The 25,533-nt window shown below is 44.1% G+C and overlaps 1 protein-coding gene across 9 annotated transcripts in view; it reads left to right on the top strand.

Moving 5' to 3' along the window:
* Window positions 1–6,142: 6,142 nt before the first annotated feature.
* LOC140847725 (uncharacterized) overlaps window positions 6,143–25,533 on the top strand; it is a 113,437-nt gene continuing 94,046 nt past the window's right edge. For 4 of the 9 annotated variants that reach the window (XR_012127801.1, XR_012127800.1, XR_012127799.1 and 1 more), the window contains exons 1-3: window positions 6,150–8,860; window positions 21,083–21,162; window positions 21,440–24,697. Coding sequence is in view for 1 of the 9 variants with exons in the window: in XM_073228805.1 (XP_073084906.1) it covers window positions 8,693–8,860 (168 nt within the window). In the remaining 8 variants the exon portion in view is untranslated. Of the gene's footprint in view, window positions 8,861–9,049; window positions 11,499–14,196; window positions 14,268–15,166; window positions 15,487–21,082; window positions 21,163–21,439; window positions 24,698–25,533 lie in introns of those variants that run through there. The other 5 variants (XR_012127805.1, XR_012127810.1, XM_073228805.1 and 2 more) reach the window with 5 other exon arrangements.

Below are 25,533 nucleotides of genomic sequence, written 5' to 3'. Positions count from 1 at the left end.
ATATAAATGAAAAATTAAATTTGAGAATGCTGGGTTAAACAAGATAGTGGTTTTTTTAAAGTAAGGCACAGATAAGTAAAAAGCAGGAATAATTATAAATCTAAAAGAATTTGAGAAGTTTTCTAAGCCAAATGGAGGACCACAACAGAAAGGCCAAAATTAATCAAATTTCTAGTCAAGGTGAACAAGTCTGTTATCTGGGTGACATGGAAGTTTCTGATACAGCTGTAGAATCAGCATTGTCAACATCTGTTGCTAATAAGTGATCCATTTAAAACAATGCGACCTCAAGGAAACTTCTTTAACTTCAGTGGGTTTGTTGTGACAACTACCGATTTTTTTAAGATGAAAATGGGAACAAGGCTTTCTTGGAGTTAAATGGCTTCAGATGTTAACAAGAAGACAAAACCTCAGTCTGAAAGAATACAGTTCTGTTTAGTGTTTTCACAAAACTCAAGTAAATGGAAGTGGGAGGCAATTTAGATAATGTGAAGCCTTGGTATAACAATGATTTTTTTTTTAAGTTAAGGTATAGGAACTATTTTAATGTTTAGAAATAATCACAGCACTATAGAGTATAAAGATTTAACATGCAGAAAAGATTAAACTATGAATTTTAGTATTTTATGCATTTAAACTGGTATATTGATTAACTGAAACGATCCTGTTTTCCAACTTCCCCACGTAAAGGTTGGAAGGTATTACTGGTTAGTAAACTAATTGTTCTGACGATGTTCCTCTGAAGTTGATATTTGCCATGTATTCTGAAGGAAATCTGAAAAGGGAAATCTTGTGTGTTCTGTGTGCCACAGGAGTAAAAAATTAAATGACGAAGGTGACAAGGACCTGTGTGACAGTAGCCAGCCGATAAATGTTTCCCTCACTGCCTTGGGAATTTTAAATACTGCTTAGGTGTTAGGGTCGTATGTATGTAGCTATATTGAAAACGGAGTTTTTGAATGAGAAACAACCAACTAACTCCCTTGCTTGGCATCATGTCATGAAAGTTCAAATATAGGTCAGCTTGGTACAACATGCCTTCTGAAAGGTCCTGAAATAACAGTACCAGCCAGGCACTGCCTATGATGGTATCACTGCAAACATGCACAAATCAAATAGAGCATAAATCTTGGAATTAACTGTTGCTCAAGTGTGAACCATTGGCTAGCAACTAAGTTGTTTTATTAATAAGGGATTGTGGTAAGTTATTTTAAGTATTTTCATATTTGCGTTTTGTCATTTTCAAGACTTGAAATGCCTTCTAAAACCACGTAAAAGCCAGGAAATGATTTGGATACCTATGCAACAAAAGATGCAAGCTAGTTCGTTTTCTTGTCCTCCTAACAGTAAGGAGGAGAACAGCAGTGCTAACACTTGCCATAACTTGGGAAATTCCCTGGGTCTAAGCCAATTTACTCCCTGGAGTAGGAAAGCAAAATGTTGCTCTGTTCTAGGAATGTTGCTATTTAACGTGACACAGAAATATATAACACGCAATGCGGAACGATGCCAGCATAACTTAATATGCATACTCTAGAATATACATGCCTATCTTCCAGTGGGTTTCACTCTGGAATAGTACCCACCAGAAGGAAGTGTAACCATATGCCTCTGTAGGCATGTCCACTGTTGGTGTGAACCTTTTACGTAAGTTGACTTTATCGGCGACCCCCTGAAAAAGAAAGTAACATCGATTTGGAAAAACAGGAGCTAAAATAGACCTGTAAGTGACGGACGAGGAATGGTATGGAAGGGTCGAGTATATGGAGACGGAAAGTCATTAATAATCAGAAAATCAGTGAAAGGGATTTAAAGAGATCCTTATGAATTTTTATGATGTACTTATATTTTCCTCCTTAATCACACTGTTCAGGCACATAAGTGACATTGCATTATGCAATACCCCATGAACGAATTCCTTTACTGCTGGTCATTCATGTTTGCTATTTTTTGCTATTTCTAACTGCTGCAATGATTAGCTGTGTACATTTCTCTTAGGCATGTGTAGCTCTAAGAATTGCTGAGTCAGAAGATATGTGGATTTAAGTTTGGCAGATACTGACAAATTGCCTCTAAAAGGCTGTATTTATACTGTGAAACATTTTAATGATTTTGGTGATAAATCAATATGTTTACTGATTATTCTTTGGCTCCATGAAATATTATCCATTTTTAAAAGAATTAAAAATACTGAAATGTCATTTGTTCAGAAGCACCCAGGCACAAGATGGCAGAATCAGAATGGAAAGACCGTGGGGTTGGCTATTGGTTATTTAAACTCTAAAAAGTTACTGCATTAACAATATTTAAGCAATCAATTGTGTGAAAATGAACTTTCCCATTTTGGCAACCTCCATCTAAATAGAGATATCTGGTGGTTTTACCTGGGGAGTGCTTTTTCTAGCAGAGATTGTGTGCCAATCTTTACAGAAGCCGCCACCAACAGTTGGGGAAAAGCAAGTGTGGCCACAAATTGTAGTCAAGGATTGTGTGGGCCAGATCCTGAGCATTAGAAGATGCTCTGTTATTTGGAAAAGTGGAATGGAATACGGAGGATTTGCCTTAAGGGGAATGAAGTTGACCACCTTGCTGGAGATGGGCCTTTAGGGTAAAGGACATATGCCAAATGCATTTATAAATGTAAGTGTATGAATAGGTTTAAAGAAAGTGGAATTAAACATAGTCCCTTCAAACCACATAGAATCTCTAATTACAGGCTGTACCATATTTTTGCTCCTTGAGTTTCATGGTGATCATCTTATAAAGTGTGAACATAACCAGGTAAGAGAGTAAAACGCCCCAAAATAAAGTTATCTGTCAGGTGAGATCACTCCCAAAGATAAAGGCAGGAAGCCCAGTCACCACGCCTCCAGTGCAATGCCCAGCAAGGTGTGAAGAGTGAAGGACTTGGAGGCAACCAGAGGAAGGGCTCCCCAACCTGAATTTCAGGGAAGCTCAGGCCTTCTCTGCAGTCTGAAGTCAGCAGGACTGGGGCCATGAGTAGGCTAGGCGCACGCAGGCCGAGAGGCAGGGAGGCAGACCAGAGAGCCCCTTTTCCCAGGCGGAGCCACTGCTTTGGGGGCCGTCACCAGAGCAGGCTTATAACAGGCGAGGGAGGCAACAGGCTGCAAGGGCTCCTTGCAGCCCGCTGTGCATTGTTTGCAGAGTAGTGGGCAGAGGCCCATAGAGAGGCAGAGGCTTGCTCAAAGGACCAGGCGCAGCATCAAAGCAGCAGCAGTGCCAGGCTCACAGTAGGTGCAAAAAAAAGTGTGAGGTCCTTTCTCCTCCCTTTAAGAACCATAACGAAGGGGGTGGAAAGCTTCCTCCCTGCCCTTCGCTTGCATGCCTGGCTTCTCCTGCCATGGCTACCATGGATATGTGAGCACAACAAGCACACTGCCAGCACTGTGATTCGTCTCTGGCCCTCCTCCTCGTGGACTCAGAACACTTCCAGACAAAACAAAACAAATACTGCCAATCATATAGCAAGTTATAAGCTACCTGATTCTGAAGGACTGGGGAGCATCAAGAAAATGTGCTACTTCTGTGTCCTTCGAATGGCCGCGTGAACTTGAGGGAGGTTTGCAATACACCTGCACTACAGTAACTTCTGCAAAACTGTTATCTGTATGATGAATGAAATTTGCATTTGCTGAAGAACATAATTGAGAAAATAAAATCTACGATTTTACTTGTCAGAAAGACTTTAACTGTATCGTGTGCCCTTTTAGTTTTATATGTATAATGATATATAGATTTAATTTAATATATATAATTGTTAAAATTGAGATGAGAATCATGTAACATAAAATTAACCATTTTAAAGGGAACTTCGGTGGCAATTTAGTACATTCACAACCAGCACCTCTATCTAGTTCCAAATACTTCCATCACCCCAAAAGGGAATCCTGTACACAGGAATTCACCCTACCTCCTTAGTCCTCAGCAAAAACCAATTGGCATAGTCTCTCTGGATTTACCGATTCTGGATATTTCATATAAATACAATTACATGTGGCCTTTTGTGTCTGGCTTCTTTCACTTAGCATAATGTTTTCGAGGTTCATCCACACTGTAGTATGTAGCAGTACTTCATTCCTTTTTATGGATGAATAATATTCCATTGTGTGTGTGTGTGTGTTTATATACATATCACAATTCATTTATCCATTCATCCATTGAAGGACACTTGCCTGTCGCCTCCTTTTAGCTATTGTGCTGCTATGAACATGCATGTAGCATATTTGTTTGAATCTCTATCTTCATTATACCTGGAAGTGGAATTGCTACGTCATATGGTAATAATACTATGTTTAACTTCTGGGGAACCAGCAAACTCTTCCACAGCAGCAGAACCATTTTACATTCCCTTGAGCAGCAACCACCTTCTCCAGAACCTCATCACTTCCTATTCTCCTTTTATTTTCCCAAGGAAAAGTCATCCTAGTAGGTGTGAAGTGGTATCTCATTGTGGTTTCTATTTACATTTCCCTAATGACTAATGAGACTGAACGTCATTTCATGTGTTTATTGGCCATCTGTATATCTTCCTTGAAGAAATGTCTAATTCAAGACCTTCGCCCAGTTTTAAATTTGGTTATCTTTTGCTTACTGTATTTTGTTTGTTTTACAAAACTGACAATATATTTACAAACATCTTTTAGAAATCACTTTTTCTGCTTCTCAGTCTATCTTGATGTCATCACATGTTCTTATTTTGCACTACATCACTTTTTAATACCTACATGGTATTAAATGAATGTAAAATATTATAAATTATTTGGTCAATCCCATGTTATTAGGGGATATTGTGCAGTTTTTTTACTACTTATTTTTACTATTATGAATAAGACAAAGATGACTATTCTTTCCTTATACCCATACCTGTGAGCCCATAATTATTTTGTTGAGTTATAAATACATTCCTCAAAGTGAAACTACTGAATCAAAAGATGAGCTGTATTTGGTTTTACCAAGCTGCCTTCAGAAAGTTTTCATCCAAATGTAAAAACTTTTGGAAAAGCTATTCAGACAATTTTACATATAAGGGATACAGAGCAGGGTCATGGCCTCTAAGATTTGCTCAAGGCTCAAGCCTACAGCAGTGGGGAAAATTGGGAAAGGAATAAACCTTCAAAAGCAGGCAGATGAAAAGCTTGAAAAACCTGGAGAGCCACTGGGTTGAAATGTCCACTCCCCTTTATTCTTCTGTTATTTAACTACTTTTCAGGTTGAAGATTAACAGGAAGAGCTTTTATATTTAAGTAATTGCAGGGCTGCAAAAAGATAACGTGTACTTCAATTGGAAGGGGTTAAAACAGTTTGAAAATTTTGCAGAAGCATTAGTAGTAATGTTTTTCCCTTCGTTGTATCACTGTTCTTAATAATCCATAGAATTTCCAAAACTTCTGTCATTTCTTTCAGCATTTTTTTCTTTAAATAAGGTTCCTATATTTTCACATGATTTAAAACTAAGAACGACAGTTCTTCTGGGGAGTATGTGTCTTATTTGATGGTGACCAACAGGTAAACATGAAATTATATTAATTATAAAAATCTTATCTTTAGTCTCTCCCATTGGAATCGATTTCATATGTTGATGAATATTGGATTTTACCCTATATGGCTCAAACTTGAAAAGCAGTGTACATTTCATGTTTCTTTTAAGAAATTAAACATTAAAAGCCAACACTGCAAAACTTTTGTCATGGATTTTTATACATTAAGCTTCTAGAGATAATTATAATGGACCATTAGAAATTAAACCAATTACGTTTAAAAAAATAAGAGATACGTTATTGTACAGTAGCTCTATTGTAAATATACTACTTGGAGTTTTAATTAAATGTTAAGGTTTTGAAAGATTTTAAAGAATTGTAGTAAAGAATCGACTATTCTGAAAGGAATAAAGACCCAGAATGCAGTTTATTATTATTATGTTTTGCCATATCTTCATTTTTAGGTCAAATCAAATTTTTTCTCCCCTCTAAGACCAAGCACTCTTTAGAGGCCACTATTAATAATAATGTTTAAAAGCCTCACTTTAAAAAATCATAAAAATATTTCCATTATATACATCATTTTTTAAATGGGAGTTTTTTTTTTTTAAACCGCTGGTACAAACTGAAATTAACCTAAAAATACTTCCTGACTAGCTTTCATGTCTCCACCAGCAAACAGGACAAGAGAAAGAGTGAATAAATATGCTCATGTTGCAGTTCCGCTTGTAACTTTACTTCTTTTTATTTAAACACGTAGGTAAGAGCAAAGCATGGCCCTGAGCAGAAGCCTGTGGTGTTATGTGGGAGTCTGGGGAGGTCTAGTCAGGCTTTAGGTAGTTAGACAATGAAATTTGGGCCAGAGATGGCAGCCGGAACGTAGAGCAGGATAACCGGCCCTCGGCTCCTGCAGAAGCTCCCATGCAACTGGGTATGGAGCACCAGTTCAAGGGAACTTTTTTGCAACTGTTAACATTTTCTTGATCAGTTGGACCTACTGAGCACCCCATCAAAGCACCTCCTTTGAGGTGCAACAACCCCTTTGTGAGCCAAATTCCTGGAAAAGGAAATTTGGAACCATTTTTTCTGGAGGTAGGCAACCTGCTGCTCACGGTGGTATGTTGTGATTTCACTGCAGTCTACTGATTTTCAGAAATACAAAGGAATTGCTAAAATTGTTACTCTTCTTACCCAGGGCGCAGGAATGTGGTTCTTCATACAGTTTCTGGTCTCTAATTTCTGGCAGGAAGGCAGTTAGGTAAGTAATGGGAATTGTCAGATGATAGTCATCATCCACTCCGGATTCTTTTCTAGGACCCAATTTTAGCTAAAAACGTAGAATAAAACTTATCTGGCATCACTTCAAGGAGTTAAGAGGAGAAAATCTGAGGAAAAGTTTTGAAGACTAAACACAAAATAATCAAGCTGATCAGAATTAGGGTGGCGATCCAAGCTTAACACCCACTGTGAAGAAGCCTTTCAATTTTTTAATAAACGGATTCTGAAATAATTTTTATTTATCACAGTGTGGCTGCTTTGAGTACTTGTTACTGTCCATCAGTGTATGCTTTTCCTATGTGTAGGTGTATTCTCACTGTCTCGGACTGGTCTGGTGTGGTTTGTAACACACAGGAAGGATAAAACCAGGGTAAACACTCAAACGTCTTTTCCTTGAGAGAGAGTCCAAGGTCTGGAGGAAACCCCAGGTAATAAGTGTGTCCTCTGATCTGTAAGGCCTGGAATGAGGCTGACCCCAGTCTCTCCTGCCCTCTCAGGTAGGTGCTGCTCGTCCTGCCAGATGCTTCCTCTCCTCTCCCAAAGCTCCAGCAAAACAGACACCTGTGGTAACTGGGGAAGCCACTCAGAACCCCAGAAACCTCTCCATGTGCCATCCCACCCGCCTCTCCAATGGGCCCAATGGCTGTGGCAGCTCTCCCACCCCCACTTTGAGCCTTTCTCCTCAAGACTCCAAAAATCCATGGGCAGCGGTGTTGTCTCTAGACACACTGCCTTCGAGCCAAAGCCTTTGGGCACCAGATTTCTGTTTTTCCACTTTCTTTTACAGAAGCAAGGCCGAAGTCGAAATGCAATTCAAATTACATAATTGTTAGCAACTTCGCTCAAATGACGTGGAAACGTTTTTGTAGTAGAGCTGTGGGTTCCAGGAGGATTGACTGGGACTGCGCCTGTCTTGTTGACTGCTGGGTCGCCTGTGCGGCTGCTCATAAATAACTGCTTCATGAATGGATTCATTTTCTACTCTGTGACACACTGCAAATTCTGACATGTTAGTTCTAATATGGAACAGGATTTCAAGTCATTTCTAGAAACTTCAGTTGACGTACCCTGCCACCCAGTTGCCTGGAGGGATTTGGGATAATGAGAGCAAAAGTAGGGGCATTTCATTATAATTGTGGCAGAGAAAGTTCTGAGTGCTTAGATCTTGAGAAGAATGGGCACTAATGCGTCCAGTGAATATCCTAATTTTCACAGTATCTCCAGATGTCGATATCATTATCTGATATAACTCACTTCCGACAAGCCTTTTCTTTTTAGCTGATTTTATTTTGAGTATCAAATATTTAGGTTTAGGGAACATTTGCTTTCAGAGTTAAGACTCCTTCAATTCCGTTCATACATAGAGGTAATTTCATTGCCGTCTTTCATCTTCCTTTGCGGGCTGAATTCTTACTAAATACAACAGACTATGTTGGATTTGTTACTAAGTCAAATTTGTTGAAGTGAGTCTTTCTCACATTTTCTTTAATGAACTCTCAGGTGGAAAGTTTCCTCTAAATGACCGGGCTTAAGATTATATTATTATCACTTTCTCATTACCTTATAGTTTAACCTTCTTTAAATGACACGAGATTGCCTTAAATAGTAATAAGTAGCGAATTCCACACAAAAAAACTGTAAAGGCCACTAATGTTTAGCCAGATCTTACAGTGAGTTGAAAATGTATCAATCCAGGGAGAATTAATTTCCAACCCCCCAAATAAATCCACTATCTCTCCATAGGTTGCTGACAACGCTTCCTATGACTGTGAAGCTGGGAAATCCAAGTCCTTGACTGATTAGTAGGCAGCCCTCTCCTTCAGGCCCCTTCACCCATTTACAGATGAACCAGGCACCGTGCTTGGCACTCGAAACTCAGAGATAAACACACCAAGGGCCTCAGCCGGGGCGTGCCTATGAGCTCACACTTCAGGGAGCTGGCCAACCAGGAACAGGTAAACAAGTGTATAAGAACGGTGACTGCCGATGCCGTGGGGGCGGGCATGGAGATAATAAACAGGCCAGTGCGATGGACACGATCCGGAGAGTGTGGGAAGTCCTCTTGGAGCAGGTCAGCGCAGGAAGTGAGTTTACTTTCAAACTTTATTAGTAGTTCCGCCGGCTTCCTCTGTTTTGGCTGGCCTGGGCGAGGGGGGCTGATGGTCGGCGACCCCCTGGGGCAGCTCATGCACAAGTTCCTCAGGACCCTGCAGGTCTGGCCGCCCATTCCCAGGCCTTTCCCTGACCCAGCAGGGCCCTGCCTGTTTCCCCAGCTACTCCCTTCCCACGGGGTGTGTGCCTCGCCCGCGCCGTCCAAGGGGAGGCCCATGGATCCTGCGCTCAGGATGTGGAGAGCTGCAAATAGCACGACAGCTGCAGCTGGAGGGAGCTGCCCGGGACGCGTGCCAGCTGCTGCCACGGCGGGAGCCAGGCCGGCCACCGGCCTCCTCGCGCCCTGGTGAGCAGCCTCGCAGAGCCCTCGGGGCCTCAGGCCAACTCACGAGTGCAGCTCGCCGCTTTTGTTTTTCTCCGTTGTGCCCACGTGATGACGGAGGGCAGGCGCGGAAGAAGGGGACGTGGGCCCTCGCATGCTCTGCACTTCTGCTCAGGACAGCCTCGGAGGCCAGCAGCCGGCATTCCCTCTTGCGTGCAACGTGGGGGGAACCCGACTCTCCGAGGCGAGCCGACTCGCAGGGAGCCAGGAATCCAGTCCGGCCCTCTGTGTTCTGGGCGCACGGCCTTGGCTTCAGGGTCTGTTCCGTCTTTCTACATTATCTCAAAATATTTTTCTCCTGAGTCTTCTGCTAGCTACAAGTCTCATTCTCCGCTGGCCACATTCCTAACTTGCAAATATAAACATTATTTATAAAGCACCTTGGGAAAGGCGTCCTTAAAGAAGGACGCCCAAAAGGAAATTGAAAGAGCCCCCTGGATCCGCCACGCAGCGCCAGACCAGGGAGGGAGCCCGGGCTGTGCCCGGCCCCGGGCAGTGTCCCCGGAAGGGACGTGGGCGACGGGAGGTCCGGGCAGCAGCGCGCAGCCGGCGCCCACCCCCCACCCCGAAGGCTGGGGTTCGCGGAGCGCTGCGCCGCTGCAGGCAGGAGGCGCCCCTGGCAGCGCCCGGCTGGGAGGCAGCCGCCGGACCCCTCGGGGACCTACTCTTCCCCAAACCCTCGCACTGCTGCCTTCGAGGCCCTGTCTGCGCTGGAGGGAGTTCTGGCCGCCTTGGCAGGGTGGCTGCAGCCCGGGTGTGGGGCGTGCGGTGGGTGTGGGTCAGAGCCGTCCGCTTCCTGCATCCATCCCGGGGCTGCGTGCCTGGTGCCTGGGAAGGAGAAAAACGGCCCTCCTAAGGGAAGGGAGCCGAACAAAAACACACACCTACTGAGACTGGCCCAGATTCTGCCCTGCCGGCCGGCCTTGGCCCTGGGGGAGCTTCTCGGGGCAGTGTTAGCTCCTCTCTATGCTTTAATATGCAAAGGAGAGTCAAGACACAATTCAGGAAGGAGTTTACGGCGCCGTAATGGGCACAGGACACGTACAAATGGCTGTGACAGTATGTTGTATTTTCATCTTTGTTTCTTTTTGTTTTATTTTTTCTTCATGCAACAAAAATTGCTAATATTTATCATCTACATGTTAAGAATTCAGCTGGTATTTAATGTATGTTAAATAAACCCATACAGGTTGATAGGTCAACTCTGGAGATTTTATGAACTAAGATTTGCAGTGAATGGCAAGCGCCGTTATATTCTTACTCCTTTTCAATTACGTTTTAAACTTGCTTTAGCTAATATGTCTGTTTGCTCCAGGTGGGTGTTTTGTTTCGGGTTTCCTTCCTGCTGACTAAGAGTGCTTTACGTCTGTCAGAAACTCCCCCGAGAGAGAAAGAGCTTAATGTGGAATATTAGCCCCTCTGCCTGTTGTATCCATAAAGCCGCTCTCCCAGGGGCATCAGAAATTGCTTTTGTGCCATGTTTAGAGAGCCCTTGGCATCCAGAAACAAAGAAAAGCAAATAAACTATTGCCCCAAAGAGCCAGGCTGGTGAAGTCCAAAGACCTGCAGAAGCGCTGAGTTTTAAGATACTGGTTATATTTTAAAAAACAATTTAAGTTCAGGCTGTGGAGCCGCACTGCTTTGTGAGCGCTCTCAGGGGGCCACTGGCAAGCTAGGCGTCCTTGGGCACGTATTTAATCCCCTGTACCTCATTTTCCCCATTTGTGAAATGGGCACAGGTAATCTTGCTGACTTCGTAATGCTTCACTGGCATGTGTAAGGATAAAATGATCCATGTAAAATGCCTGGTAGGGCGCTTGGCACTTGGTTAGAACTCAATAAATCACTAGCTATTACTTTTAAAAATAATAACAAGTTATGTAATAAATCATTAGCTTATAATAATTACTGTTATATTATAATAATTATATCTTGCCTTCTCCAACTTGGACGTCCACCTGCATGCAGAATGGAGTATCGGGGCTTCATTCCTAATGATTTGAACTGGATGTTAGCGGTTTCCAATCACTTGGGTTCACCAAGATACTGATGTCTGTGTCTCACCCTAAGGGACTCCAATTTAATTGATGCATTACCATAGAAGCTCACATTATTTAATTTTACTCTATACATTTGCTGAGAAAATGGATATTAAATTAAAATGCTGATAGTTTTGGATTGATTTGATCAATTCATTTAATAAAAATTTGATTTCTCAAGCTCCTATAGCTACAGCCTCAAAAAAATTGAATTTGTTGGGGACCAGCTAGGATCGTAAGTGGAATTTAGAATATGAATTACTATAGGAGTACACATTATTTAATTCCGTCCTGCACATTCGCTAACCAACTGGATGTTAAGTCAAAATGCTGATGCTTGGAATGAGATTACTGCCATCTCATCCATTTGATCTGGGGAACTCGGAAGGCATATGGGTTGTCATTGGACTTGCACACCACTGTCTCTGTATTAGTCACCTCTTTAAAAAATTAATGAATGTGTTGGTCCACTTAGCACTTTGCTCATACTGATCCATCAGATGGATTATGAGTGAGGTAGCCCTCACAGCCTCTATCAACTTCTGGTCATCATTTTCCATTACAGGCACGACATGCTAGATTAGAAAAAGTCCTTGAACCTCATTCCCTAGAAGTTCTGCATCTGGTGGTGGTCCTGGGCATTGTGAGCCACTTGAACTAGCTGAGCAGAGCAAACCGTTCCGGATATATCCATAGCTGGACAAAACAGAATTCCACAACCACTTGTCTCCAAGTGTTTATGTTTAAAACATAAAATAGTTATCAAGTTGAAAATCGGACAATTTCATGTGTGCGGGCTAATTCCCTCACTGCAGAACTATTAGTAAGGGACAAAGTCGTAACATCATTAGAAAACGGAGGGCATAAGAGGGGTATTTCAAAAGTTCGTGAGAAAAGGAATTTTGACAACAGTTTGGGTAAAATAAAATTAGCTCAGAGTGGTCAAAAGGGTAAAAAGGGAAGGAGTATTAATAAGTGCCTATTATGTCTGAGGCTCTTTCTGTGCATAATGTCCTTTAAGCATTACAACAACCCTTCAAGGTAGAATCAGTCCCCACTCATTGGCAGAGTAATTGAGGTTCTGAGAGATTAAGAAACGTGCTCAAGGCTGCACAACGGGATGTCACAAAAGTGGGATTTGAACCCGTCAGTCTGCCCCAGACTCCAGGAGCTCTCCACTTCACGTCGTGGTGACGCACAGGCCTGGTCGGCCTGGGACTGAGGGATTTCCCAGAAGGAGGGACGCTCCATTTCAAACCCATGACAGCCCCCAGGAAAGCAGGACCAGTTAGTTATTCTTGGCAGCCAAGGGTTACTGGTCCCTTAGTCAGCCAGTCAGATTCCAGGCCCTGGGTCTGCCCCTGGTGGGAAGGACACGCGGGAGGCCGGGATCCTTCACTTACCTCAGAAAATGATCTCCAACCCTACGGCCTCCCCAGGGGAGAAAGCAAGTCAATGGCCCTTCTAGCCGAGTTACTATAGCCTCAGATCATGGAGGTCAAGGGTCAGCAACCTCTTCCCCTGAAGGGCCATTTTTTATTCTGCGGGTCACAGGGTCGGTATCACAACTGCTCAGCTCTGTCACTGGAGTGGGAAGCAGACGTGGACAGTACAAAAATGAATAGGAGGCGCTGTGTTCCAAGACAATTTTAGTAATTTTAGTTGCCAAAACCAGAGGGGGGGGGGATGGGTTTGATCTATGGATGGTTTGCCAAACCCTGATGTAGATTATTAATAAGGAATCCTTTGCGCAGATAATGCATTTTTGAAGAATTGTTTCTGGAAGTTAGTTTAATCGGGGTAAGTCCAGTGGGCGGTTGGGAGCTTCTAGAACTACCCTATTCGTCAGTTAACCTTGTCTACCATTCCCTACTATTCAGGGACTCTGGGATTTGACTTTCCCAGTCCTGCCCCCAAATCACAGGGTGTGTGGGTGTGTGAAGGCAGCAGTATGCTATCTCTCATTACACATCATGGCCCCCTCTTGTCTGTAGGGAGATATTAGTCACATTCATTTCTCTATTGTCTTTTCAACCACTTCTTTGATTGCCAAACACTATTTAAAAAGTAATTCCTATTACACCATGCATACACTTACCATGTATTCATTTGATTCGATATAGCAATTCTTTATTGTGTGCTGGATAAATATTACTAGATTTTTCTATACTGGAAAGCAAATACCACCTGAGCACTAGTGCAGCCTCTATGATGCCAACGTTCATCCACGTGTGCTGCCATCCACTCACTGGGGACTCACGGATCACTCACCGTTCAAGGTGCAGTGGGGGGCCACTTAAGACCTTATGTCCCAATCATGGATATAACCCCAGAGGGGAAGTGTACAAACCAACATATCCTCAAATGCAAAAGGAACAGTGGGTGTGGTTTGAAGACCTGCAGGGAAGGGGTGTGGGGGCTGCAAATTGGGGGAAAATAGCAACTGGCAAGGCCTGGGCTCAGGAATAAGCCAAGCACAGAGGGGGCCAATGAATAATTTGGCTCAGGAGTAGAAGAGGCACTCAGCCTTTGTAGACAGCATGGCGGGGGGAAGGCATGATTGTTAGTAGGCAGAAGGCCCTGCACATTCTAAGCAGGAGATGGTCAGTGATAAAAAGGGTGCTTTAGGCACATGTCCTACTGGTGTCTAGGGCATTCGGAGCTAGGACACTGGGTCAGAGTGTGGCAGTTGAAATGGACAGTAAGGGACAAGGTCCAAACAAAATTGCACAGGAATCAAGGCGGTTAGTGTGTCACTAATGGTGGTAGTGTCACTAATTCCAGAAAATTGGGACGAGGTGACAGTCATGAAGATGGCTTCAAGTTTTAGCTGAAAATTTCAGATATTTTCATGCTCCTTGGATAAAACTGTTCTCTGGGTGAGCAGGTGAGAGATCCGGGCTCCCTGTGCCGACTTCGTGGAGAACTTCCTGCAGAGGTGGTAGCTGAACCAGGCAGGTAGGGTCTCCTGCTTTGTTTGCTCTCCGTTTGCCCACCCATCTCTGCGCAAACTCTCTCCTGCTGGGTACTAGAAGTAGTGTTTTTCCTGATGCAATGTGGCTGCCCAGGACAAACACTTGCAGGCAGCATCCACACTGGATACTTACTTCTCAGCTAAAACTAGGCTCCTCAACTCACGGCTTTTGAGTAAACTGGTGAAATGTCCGAGTTACCAGCTCTGGCTAGGTCAGGTTCTGACCACAGGTTATCATTACTCAGGAGCCCATATCAAGCAAGTCACTGAATTGGTGATGGGCTGGACTTGGGAGAACTGAATCAAACTGCTTATCACCCTAAGAGAGAGCCATTTTAAAGATGGTATTAACAACAATTAAGAATACATCAACACGCATCAGATAAATATCGAGATGATGAACGCATTAAGGCAGGCACTATTTTGGTTTGAGAATAAACTCAGAATCAAGTATTCTCCTGAAAACATTTCATAGTTGTTTAACTTATCAATTTAACCGACTGACTTCAATTTTCCAACCTTACATGTGTAAGGATGGCATTAATATTGCAGATTACAGTGATACCCAGAAGAGGAGAATACAGTAATAAATAATGTAGCTTCTTTATGCTTCAGTTATTTCCCTAAATTACTTATGAAACAGCAACAAATACTATTGGTGCTATTGGGAAAGTTGACATTATCCACTTCTTAATGGAGTCATTAAAAAAAGAGAAGGAAGGCTGCAACCGAGCAGATTGTTATTGTATTAAATACGGATTCTGGTTATCTCGAGAAGCTTCATGTTTGCTTTGGCTGAGGGAGATCAAAAGCCACTAACCAAGAGAATGATGTATGTTGTAGCCAAAATGAATAATTTGTATTTCTGTTTTTCCTATGCAAGCATATGAGAAGAACATATTTTATATTTGCACATTTTGGGGAAACATATAGACTTATAACCATCATCATAGGAAACACATCCCCTGTGCTACTGAATGTTCCATTCCTGGACTGGAAGTGCTACGTGAGCAAGGAATATGGACATGAGCGACCCTGTGAAATTTCAGTACTGTTACAGATTTTGGTACAGTCCAGACAAAAAGAACCACACCTGAATTGTCTCGGTTATGTAAAAATTTGCTTTATAACCTATTTCCAGAACATGTGATTCAAATATCATAGTAGGTGATCAAATAATAAACCCATTGACAGGAAAACTTTCTTTGAGCCTTAATGATATTTTTTTTCTCATCTCACTAGTGGTGGAAATGTCTCCCACTCTCCAAAAACTCCAAGATTTTCCCTCTTTATCCAAAAGAGGAGAGTTTTCTGGAAGCAGAACCCCTATCCCCTGATGTAAACATGATCAAATGCATTTCCAGAGAGGCCTTTACCAAGAGTTCAGAGTCCTTTTTATGAAGTATTGATTCTCTGCACTCTAACAATTATGCCTGCTAGACAAGATGTTTGCTATAAACTTCGTAAGCTTCTGTATTTTGAGAAATCAATCGTGGGTGTTAAGACTGGAAATAGAAGAAATTAACAAAATGTCATGTAAATGTAAATAAAGTCTTTGACAGTGGTTGGCACATAGTATGTGCTCCAGTATGTGCTCCATAAATATTATAAATGTTAGCTGTTGTAATTTTATGATTCCAGAATATTCATATTTAATGACAAATGGTAGTGTGTATATACATTTAGAAATGTATACACATAGTTTTGTATATAATGGCCATGCATAAACAGAGAAGCGTCTAACTTTTCTAATTGCCAAAAATAATCTTTGCTTGTGAATTAATTCATTGCTGTTTGCTGTTTATTTGTTCTCTTGTTGAGAGCTGAAAAGCAGAGCTCTAGCAGAGGTGTGAAATGGCTCATTTATTTTAGTTAATTATTAACCTCACCATGATTATTCTAATCTTAGCATGGAATCAACTTTGGCCATTGATGAAATACCTAATCAATGCATTAAAACCACAAAACATACTGCACAGAGCCACCTTTATTGCAGAATCATAGAATGGTTAGAAGTGGAAGGGCCTTCAGATGTCAGCCAGCACAATGCCTTCATTTTACAAGAGGAAGCTGGGGCCCTAAAGAGGTAAGGTGACCGGTCACCACACACAGTAAGTATCAGAGGGGTCATTCCAAGCCTGGACTTTGCCTCCATACCCACGCTGTCTCCATTCTGATGACCTGCAAGGTTTCTCCCCCTTGTAAAAAACAAATCTACCTGATTGCACAGAGTCACAGCTGGATTCGCATCCTTGCCTCTTGAAGGGGGACAGCCTTGTTTAAGCTTCTCAAAATGGAGAAGAGGGGTTATGATTGTAAGACAGCTGGACTGAAGGGTCCCCAACAAGTAATCCCTTCACCTCAGCATTTCTGCTCCGCTGTTGCAGATAATACAAACTCATACGGGGCCCAGTAACATCACCTCATTTTGGAATTGAAAGTCCACTGTTTTACTTTTGTTCTCCACGTGTATTTTTAAATGAAATCTTTGAAATGGGTCACAGGGATCTCTCTTAGACACAGCATTTTCAGTGTGAACTGGTTATGGAGGAGTTCAAGGAATCACCTGTCTCTGGCTCTGATGTCCAGAACGGGTGGTGCAGTTGGGCAAATTAGCTGTAAGCCACACAGAGAACCTAAGGAGATTATGGGCTGGAGGCTCCTGAAGGCCAGATCTGGATGCCCCTCACATTTGTATCTCCAGCCCTGAGCACAGTGCTTGGTATGTTCTAGATGCTCAATAAAGGTTGTTGGCCAAATTAATAAAAGAATAAGCAAATGAAATGTCCGGTTCTCCAAACATTCCATGGGAAGAAAGGAGTACTGTTATCTAGACGCAGGCGTTCATGCTGTGTGGAACTGTGTCGCCCAGACCTGATGGGCTCGGGGCTACTGTGGTGAGACCAAGGAACCAGCCAGCCAGCCAGCCAAAAATCCGAACACTCTGCACCTTTTCCATCCACTTCTGGTGGCCACTGCAAAAGCACAGTCCCGTGTCTGAAGGGGCACCCTTCAACTTTACTGCGTGACTTGAGAATGCATGGCTGCAGCCCGCTATTTCCTTCCGAGTGAGCTGCTGTTCAGAAATGCCGGTGTATGCCTTCTGCTCATTATGGAGGCCAGTTGTCCAGACACCGGTTGCACCTCACCTCTTTTAAGCACATCTGTGGCGAAGCCCATTTCCAAGTTTCTTGCCTTCGTGGGGTCATGTGTAGTACAGTGTATCCATCAAGAACAAATGAACACAAGTTTCCTTGGTGATATTTTAGACAGCATCCTCTCCTCCTTAACAAACGCCTTGCCTCTCTGCCGTTAGAATCCCAGCCAGCTCTGCCTTCTATGTTTGTCCATTCAGTGGTGGGAGATGCTTCAGTGTATGCTGCTTGAAAGATGCCTCTTCAGACAACCATGTGTTGTAAACCGTTCTGTGCACGTGGCCCACTCCTGGGGAAGGCATTCCAGCACAGAGTATGTGTGCGTCAGTACTGGCAAGAGACCATGCAGGGCATGAATATGGATGTTTGAGCAATGCGAGCAATAGTTGAGACTGGACAAAGAACACAGCCAGGGCACCCTCCCCAGACCCCTTACACCAGTAACCAAAGCTTACTTCAGGAAAGCTCAGTTCGGCTCACATTTAGAGAGGTGAAATTGCATCTGCAGACATGTTTTTGAGATTTGAACACTGAGGCCCCTTTATGTAAGCATGAGCAATAAAACATCTTTACATTTTCTTTCCCAGAGACATCAGAACAGAACAGGACTTGCTTTGTGGAACTAAAAGGACACTCTGGTCCCTTTCTTAGAACCTTCCATGGTGTTGCTCCACCTTTGCTTTTGAGTTATAGAAAGATGGATGTTTCTGTCCCCATGCCAAGAAGACTGTGTGCCATGTGTCTTTTACACAGCAGCTACATTTCATGAGACAGAAGTGTTTTTTTACCTGATTTTTCCTGTGGCATTTAAAAAAATCTGCACTGGACTTTGCCACACTCATTTTTTCCATCCCTAAGGCACCACTGTGAGTTGGTGGGAGGAAAACATTAACCTCACCTAAGTCTCGAGAGAGGTCAGCAGCATGTCCAGAATCACACAGTGACCCTGAATACCTGCCCGGCGGTTTCTTAATCGGTTTGAAGGTTGGCTGTTCAAACAGCAGGAGATGTTTACTCATTTGGAAGTCTCAGGCTATTGCTTAAAGTGGTCCACATCTTTAGTCGACATCAAGATTAAGGGGTAAAATTACTTAGCTTTTACTCATTACCTCAAGTCAACAAAGTGAAAATAAAAGTCAAAAAGCTTGTAGGTAAGTTTTCTCATGGTAAATCTGTAGTTGGTCATTATTAAGCTAGAAAAGTCTTTTGGCTTTTTGAAAGGTGTCTCAGGCTTTTGAAGTCCATTTCATGGCACAGGTTTGTGCCCTCCTGACCACTCCTACCAGTACCCAGTGCAAGAAAAATACCCCTGACTGGCAGGACCGACATCAACATCTAAGCCCACTTGACATTAAAAATTTTTTTATATGTTTGGGTGAAAGCTGACTTTCCAAATATCTGGGAGCCACTTTTTCAGTCCTTACTTAGATGCTTGTATTATGGACAAAACGTTGGAGAATTAGGGAGCACAAAAAGCAATTTACCAACCTTCTTCCACACTCCAGCACCTTTAGGTTAGTTTATATTATTGATCAACTCATGGTAATTATTAGTTCTAAATTTAAAGTCTCGCTTTTTTATGTTCAGCTGTGGTTGCAACTCGTGTTTTCTCTGATTCAATAAAATTCTTAGAAGTTGGTTAGAATCTCCTTGGTTTCACCGCTCCTGTTGGAATGCAGTCCACTCGTCCCTGCTTTTACCTTTTGCATGTTAAGCAGTTCTAGTGCCTTAACCTATCTGATCTTTCTCTAGATCCTCTCCAGCCAGCCTATGACTCGCCTCTGAGCCTGCTGTAATTTTTCTGATTATGTTCTTTTGGGTAGTTTGGAAACCTACCCTCACCAACGACCCTCACCCCCAAGGCCAAAACAGAACAACTGACACACATTCCCCAGACTGACAAGCGGATTGGCTTACCTTCCAAGTCAGCACATGCCATTTATTTGATATGTATTGGTACACACGGTCATCTGCGGGTTTGCCTGGCCACTGTATTGAGCAAATTCAATTCTAAGATAGTCAGAAGTTTAGTAAGTTGGCCATAAAAATCTTAGCCACCTAATATGGTAATGAAATGAAAACATGTCCTTGAAGAAGACCTTGGCTGAGACAATGACTATAGGAGAAGATCCCTAGGATTCCTGGCAGCGTGACAATTTAACATGGTTCACTGAGATGCACGAGTCCCCACTAACGGATGATAATTATGTTCTTTTGGGTAGTTTGCAAATCTACCCAAGGGCTGGGCCTACTACAGGTGACAAAGGGAACTTAAGAAAGAAAACTTTCTTGGTGACTTAAGGTAAAAAAGGCCAGGCTGATAGTAATTTCTATAGATTTTTGGATATGAAAAATTACAGACAATGGTTTCAGTTACTAAAAAGCATAGCTTATGCTTTTTGATCCCAGCATTAAAGTTCTTATCCAAAAAATGTTTCCAAACACAACCTCTAACAGCTCAATATCTAAAATAATATCATAAAAGGAGAGTGAACAAATCTGTACGTGTCTGTGGTACGAGAGAAAGCTTACCACTGATCACAAAAGGAAGTGCTGGCATCCCAGCGTGCTTGTTGAAGATCTTGCTGGAGAATTACTGGGGTGGGGTTGGGGCGAACATGGGAATGTCATTAAGAAGGAACGCTTTGGCTTGAGAGATGCAGCCTGGCAAAAAGACGAGTTGGAGAAGCTTTTTTTACATTTGTTCTTTGCCTTTACTGATGCCTGAGCCCCCTGCACTCATTTCCTTGTTTGCACCTTTACCCTAAAGTAAAGACACCCAAATCATGGCGTGTATTCCAGGTTTCCATCACTAAATGTCAGTTCAGTGAGGGGAAACATTGGTTCAAGCAAAAGCGGACTGCTCACAGTCATTCCTGCGGCTTGCACAGGCCCAGGTCCAACCTGTTCACTCTCCCCCCACCCCAACCATCCACCCGGAAAAATTAATAAATAAAAATGATGGAGAGGGGAATGTCTTCTCTTTCAGGTTCTCTAAGTAAATCTTGAGCTCTGGTGGACAATATCATGACATCTGAATTTGTGTCCTATCAGTGTAGCCAGTTTTAGAACCCCAACTGCTCCGATGGGTTGTTCTGACAGTATTGGTGTTAATGGCCACTTCCTCTCGTGCCTATGTTCTGTCAAATTAAGCTCCCATGCAGCAGTCTGAAGTTGCGTTAAGCACAGCAATTACCCACTTGTTAGAAGGACTGTCCACAGTCCAGTGCATTTTAATTCTTCCTGCATATTCATTAGTTGCCTGGCTGAAGACTCATATTTTGTCCAAATCGAATTGCTTATCTTGCATTTCACAGCACCAAGTGAAATCCTTGGGCTCGGATCTGTTTCCCAAAGAACATCCATTGACCCAGTTCTTATTTCTCAACAGGAATTAACTTGGGAAATGGTAAAATGGATGCAACTGAGAGTGAAAGATTATAATAGGTAGAGGTCAAATATACAAATATACCGACCCAATCGGATAGCAATTATACATTTGGGGGTATTTCCACAAGAAATTGCCTCTTTAGAGAAAAATTACTTCTTTACATAAATTTTTAGATATAACTCACTTTATAGAGTATTTGGAATACTAAAATCCCCTCTCATTTCATGATAAAACTGGACTTCTCTTTCCCTAGAACAAGTATTAGACCCAGAAAAATACAAAGAACTCAATAAGAATGCAGCAAAATGTACCCCCCAAAATCACGTATTTAAGGTAAGATTATCTTTTTACCGATAAATTAGTAGTAGTAGTAGTATTCAAAATAAATTATAGAATATGAATGTAGAGTTATTTTATATTTGGCGTAATAGCTAAGAAGCTTAAAAAGAAAAGCAGTATTATAACAGAAAAAAACAGATGGGACAGCAGAGTCATATGGCTTCTACCACCATCTTCTCCCTAAGATTCTGTAAGAAGAGCACATAAAAGTTGCATTTGTTAAAAGTTAGCCCATTGTGGAAGCTTCATAAAAGTTGCATTTTTTTAACAGTTAGCCCATTGTGGAAGCATTTGGAAATGAATGGCTGAACTTGGTTGAAGCCCAGAGGAGATGAAGACGTTTTGATTCAAAAATGCAATAGCACAAGGGTAGAGTGCTTCGTCACAGAGAGCAGTGCTGGGGCATACAGACCAGGAATGGGAAAGTCCACCTGGCAGGAAACTGAGGCAGGAGTCAAGCAAACAAGACTGCAGCAAATGGCAGGGGACTGATGACACCTGAATACACAAGGATTCAAAGTAGGTTGTTTATATGGCCTGTCTTCCCCGCCTGGAAGAGAAGTTCCACGTGGGCAGGGATTTAAATTTTGTTCTCACTGACGTATCCCCAGCTTCTGGAACAGTCCCTGGTTTATAAATATTTGGTGAGTGAGTGACCTTAAACTTAGTTTCAGAAGGAGTTTCAGTTGTCAAAGGAAATTAAATTCCACAAGTATCTAATGAGCGCCGAAGCAGTGCTGTCTGTCTGTAACGCAGAAGTGCCTGTTACACAAGATGCCATATGATGAGAATGCACAGTGCCGGGTGATGGGGAGAAAAGACGGTGATGGTAGGGAGCATCTTTGGGAAGATGGCATTTGGGATGGTATTAAATGATGGGTGGCAGGAAAGGCAGAAACTGGAATCTGCATACCAGGTCCTGGGCTTGGTATTCAGTTCCCTGCACTCCCTGAGGACAGGAACCAATTCATCTACCTTTGTATCTACTGCTAGCTCAGTGCACTTCAAGTTGGTGCTCAATAAGTGACCTGATAAGCAAGCAACAGGGACCCAGGCAGGGCATCTAATCTAGCTGCAGGACCAGCATGCTGGCAAGGACCAGCCAGAGAATCTGCCCAGGCTTCTTCCTTGTTCTCTGCCACGTTCACTTGAATGACCAGGGCCAGTCCAGAATGGGAACTGTCAGTGAGGTCCGGGAACTCGGGCCCAGAATTAAGTGTTAAAACATCAAACCCGGGGGCCCCATTTGACACTTCCAGAATCAAAATCCTGGGTGAGGGACCTAGAAGCTAGCATTTGAAGCAAGCTTCAAGTTAAGTCTCCTACAAAATCCTAAAGTAGGATTTTGTAAACAAGTAAAAAGACCTAATAAGAATTCTCTCTCAAGCACCCACGTCACTGAAATCCTAAGGGAAGGGAAACTAATATTTTGCATGGTTACCGTGGACCAGGTACTGTTCAAGATGCTTCCAAATATAATTTAATATTCGCAAGTCCAAGGAGGTCATTTTATTACATCTGTTTTTAAGGAAATAAACTCAAGGACAGTAAATAACTTTTCTAACATTGCTTGGCAAGTACCTAGTGGGAATCCAAACCAGGTTTGTTTAACTCTTGAGGCCACATACTCCCCATATCTTGTGGCATCTTACAAAAATGCAGAATAGAGTGAACCTGGGCATTCTGTAGCACCTATCTTCCAGCAGTGTACACAGGGTCAGTTTCTGATTGGCTGAATCTATCAAGATGAACTTCTGGAAATCCAGAGTCGATGTTTTAATTATGTATTCATTAGGATAGACCTAGAGTGTCTAAATCATCTATGACTTCAAAAATCCTAACAAAAAAGCCAAATGCTGGGTGAAATGGTTTGTCGAGGGCAGAACTAGAAATCTCAGGTGCACAGGCAGACAGTTGGGGAATGAAGGTGGGGTGGGGAGAGGTGGACCACAGGGGTGGTGCAGACCGTCGCTGCTCTACAGCCACGGGCTTGCCGCGGGGGCCAGGGCTGCTTATACTTCAAAGAGAGGCCCAAAGGCCGGCTCTCCGTGTGAAACATCCTGGTTTTTTTCAGTATAGGTAACTCATTAAAAAGTTTAAAACCTGTCTTCAAGGCCGAACAGGACTAGAAAAACGGAGCAGGCTAATGGAGCTCTGCAACCTCTGATCTGGAGTATACAAGTCCCAGGGAGTTAAAGTACGTAGGGTAACTGGGATATTGTTTAGTAAAAAGGGTTTAAGTCAGAGACATGTCTGTCACCTTGCTCATGCGCAGGTATATCCTTGACTATCACTACTGCTGGTTCCACGTGACAAAACCTGCGTCTGCTCTTCGTTTCACACAGGTGTATCAGATGCGGCCTGAAGGCCAAAGTTTTGTAAACCGAATCGGGCCTTTTTATTAACTCACCATCATAAGGATGGTAAACTGCCCTTTGTGGGGATGTTTCATTCTGGTTGTGGAGTGATCTTCAGTTAGCATTGGCCAGTTATATTCCCTCCCTTTCAGCTCATTTGACAAGAAAATAGAGTGTATTCTCTGGGGGAAGAAACTTCAGTCTCAGTAAGGACCCCGCAGTGCATCTGCTTTACAATAATAGCATTGGTTGCTTTCCTAAGTGGAAATTCGCCCTACGGAAGAGGTAAATCTGCTGTTTCAGAGTAGAAATTCTCTCAAAGACCTGATAATGTGTGATTTACTATGTATGATACATGTTCTAAAACAGTAAGTTTAGAACAACAAATTGTGTTTTCGTCCCTGCTATTATTTGATGATTTTACGGTGTTTATATAGAATGGCAATGGACTAGGCAATAAGTTTCGATCATCGTTTCTAACATTTCCACTGTCTAAATGACACTCCACCATCTCAGTATTGACTTGGCTTCACATCTACTTTAAGGCAGGGCTAAAAAGGTACCTGTCCCTCTGTGCCTTCATTTTTGCAACGTATAAGCACTTGACTTCATGTTGTCAAACGAGGAAGCGGAACCGAGCGGAGCAGAAGCATCACTACATTTTGTTAATAGTGTCACAACGTCACCGGCCTACCGATGTCAAAGGCAGGACAGACGCAAAGGCATCCGTGAGAACGGACTAAAAAGGCACCTCGGCGCTTACAAGGATGACCCGCCAAGATTCCTAGTTTCCAGACCCAACCGAAAACCTCCGCGAAGTGAAGCCGCGTCTACAACCACTTGGCCTCCGGGCAGTTTTCTATTGCCGTTTTCCGCTGTGAAACAAAAGGGCGTCCAAGGAGCCGGGCGGGTTGCCGAGAAGAACAGCCTCCTCTCGCCCGGAAGGCGGCCGGGGCCGAGGGGCGCCCCCCGCGCGGGACCCTGAGCCCGGGCCGCAGGCCGCCGGCCGCGCGCGGGGCGGGGCGGCCTTCCTTCCGGCGCGTCCCGGGAGCCCGCGGGGCCGCCGCCCGCAGCCCGGCTCCGGGGCGTTACGGGCCGCAGCGCTCGCCTGGCGCGTCCGACCCGTCAGGGCGCCTGCGCTGCCCCGGGGCCGCGCGCGCCGCCGGGACCAGGTCGGGCCTCCGCCGCCGGGGCTCCGCGCGCTCCGCACGCGCTCCAACCCCTCCCAGCCCCCCAGCTCCCCCCTCCCCTCCTCCCACCGCCTCCCTAACCCCTCCCCTCCTCCCCCACCTCTTCCAACCCCCTACCCACACCCCCAGCTCCCAACCTCCCCCTTCTCCACCTCCCCCCACCTCCTCCAAACTCTCCCCTCACCCCACCGCCTCCCCAACCCTCCTCCCCTCCTCCCCCCACCTCCCCTCCTCCCCCCACCTCGTCCAACCCCCTCACCACCCCCTCCTCCGCCCACCTCCTCCAACCCCTCCCCACACCCTCCCCTCACCCCACCTCCTCCCCAGCCTCCCACCTCCCCACTTCCTCCAACGCTCCCCCCTCCTCACCCCCTCCGACACCCTCCTTCTCCCCCCTCCTCCTTCCCCCACCCCTCCCCCTCTTTCTCCTACGGTCCCCACTTATCTTCTCCCCTCTCCGCTTCCCCGCCCCGGGCGGCGGGCAGCCCCCGCGTCCCGCGCACACAGGGGTGGGCAGAACGGGGTTCCGGGGTTCTCGGTCAAGCATTCGCGGGAGGCAAGTTCGCGGGCGGCCGGCGTCCCAGGCCCGGCGCTTCCGGACGGCTGGGGACTCCGAGCGCGGAGCCCGCTTTCCCCTCCGTCCAGGGAGGACTCTGCTCTGGAGGCTGAGCACCGATGAAAGGGCGGCCGTACTTTCTGTTTTGGAGGGGAACACAGGGCGCCGAGGGGACGGAGCGGGTTGGCGCGGGGGCGCTGGTGGGCGGCAGGGGCCGCAGGAGCAGTTTCGTATTCGGATATTGGGCGGTAGATGGATGTAA

This window comes from Manis javanica, chromosome 1 (genome assembly GCF_040802235.1).
Source record: "Manis javanica isolate MJ-LG chromosome 1, MJ_LKY, whole genome shotgun sequence".
NCBI classification, from domain to species: Eukaryota; Metazoa; Chordata; class Mammalia; order Pholidota; family Manidae; genus Manis; species Manis javanica.
This window is presented reverse-complemented; position numbering and strand designations above follow the sequence as displayed.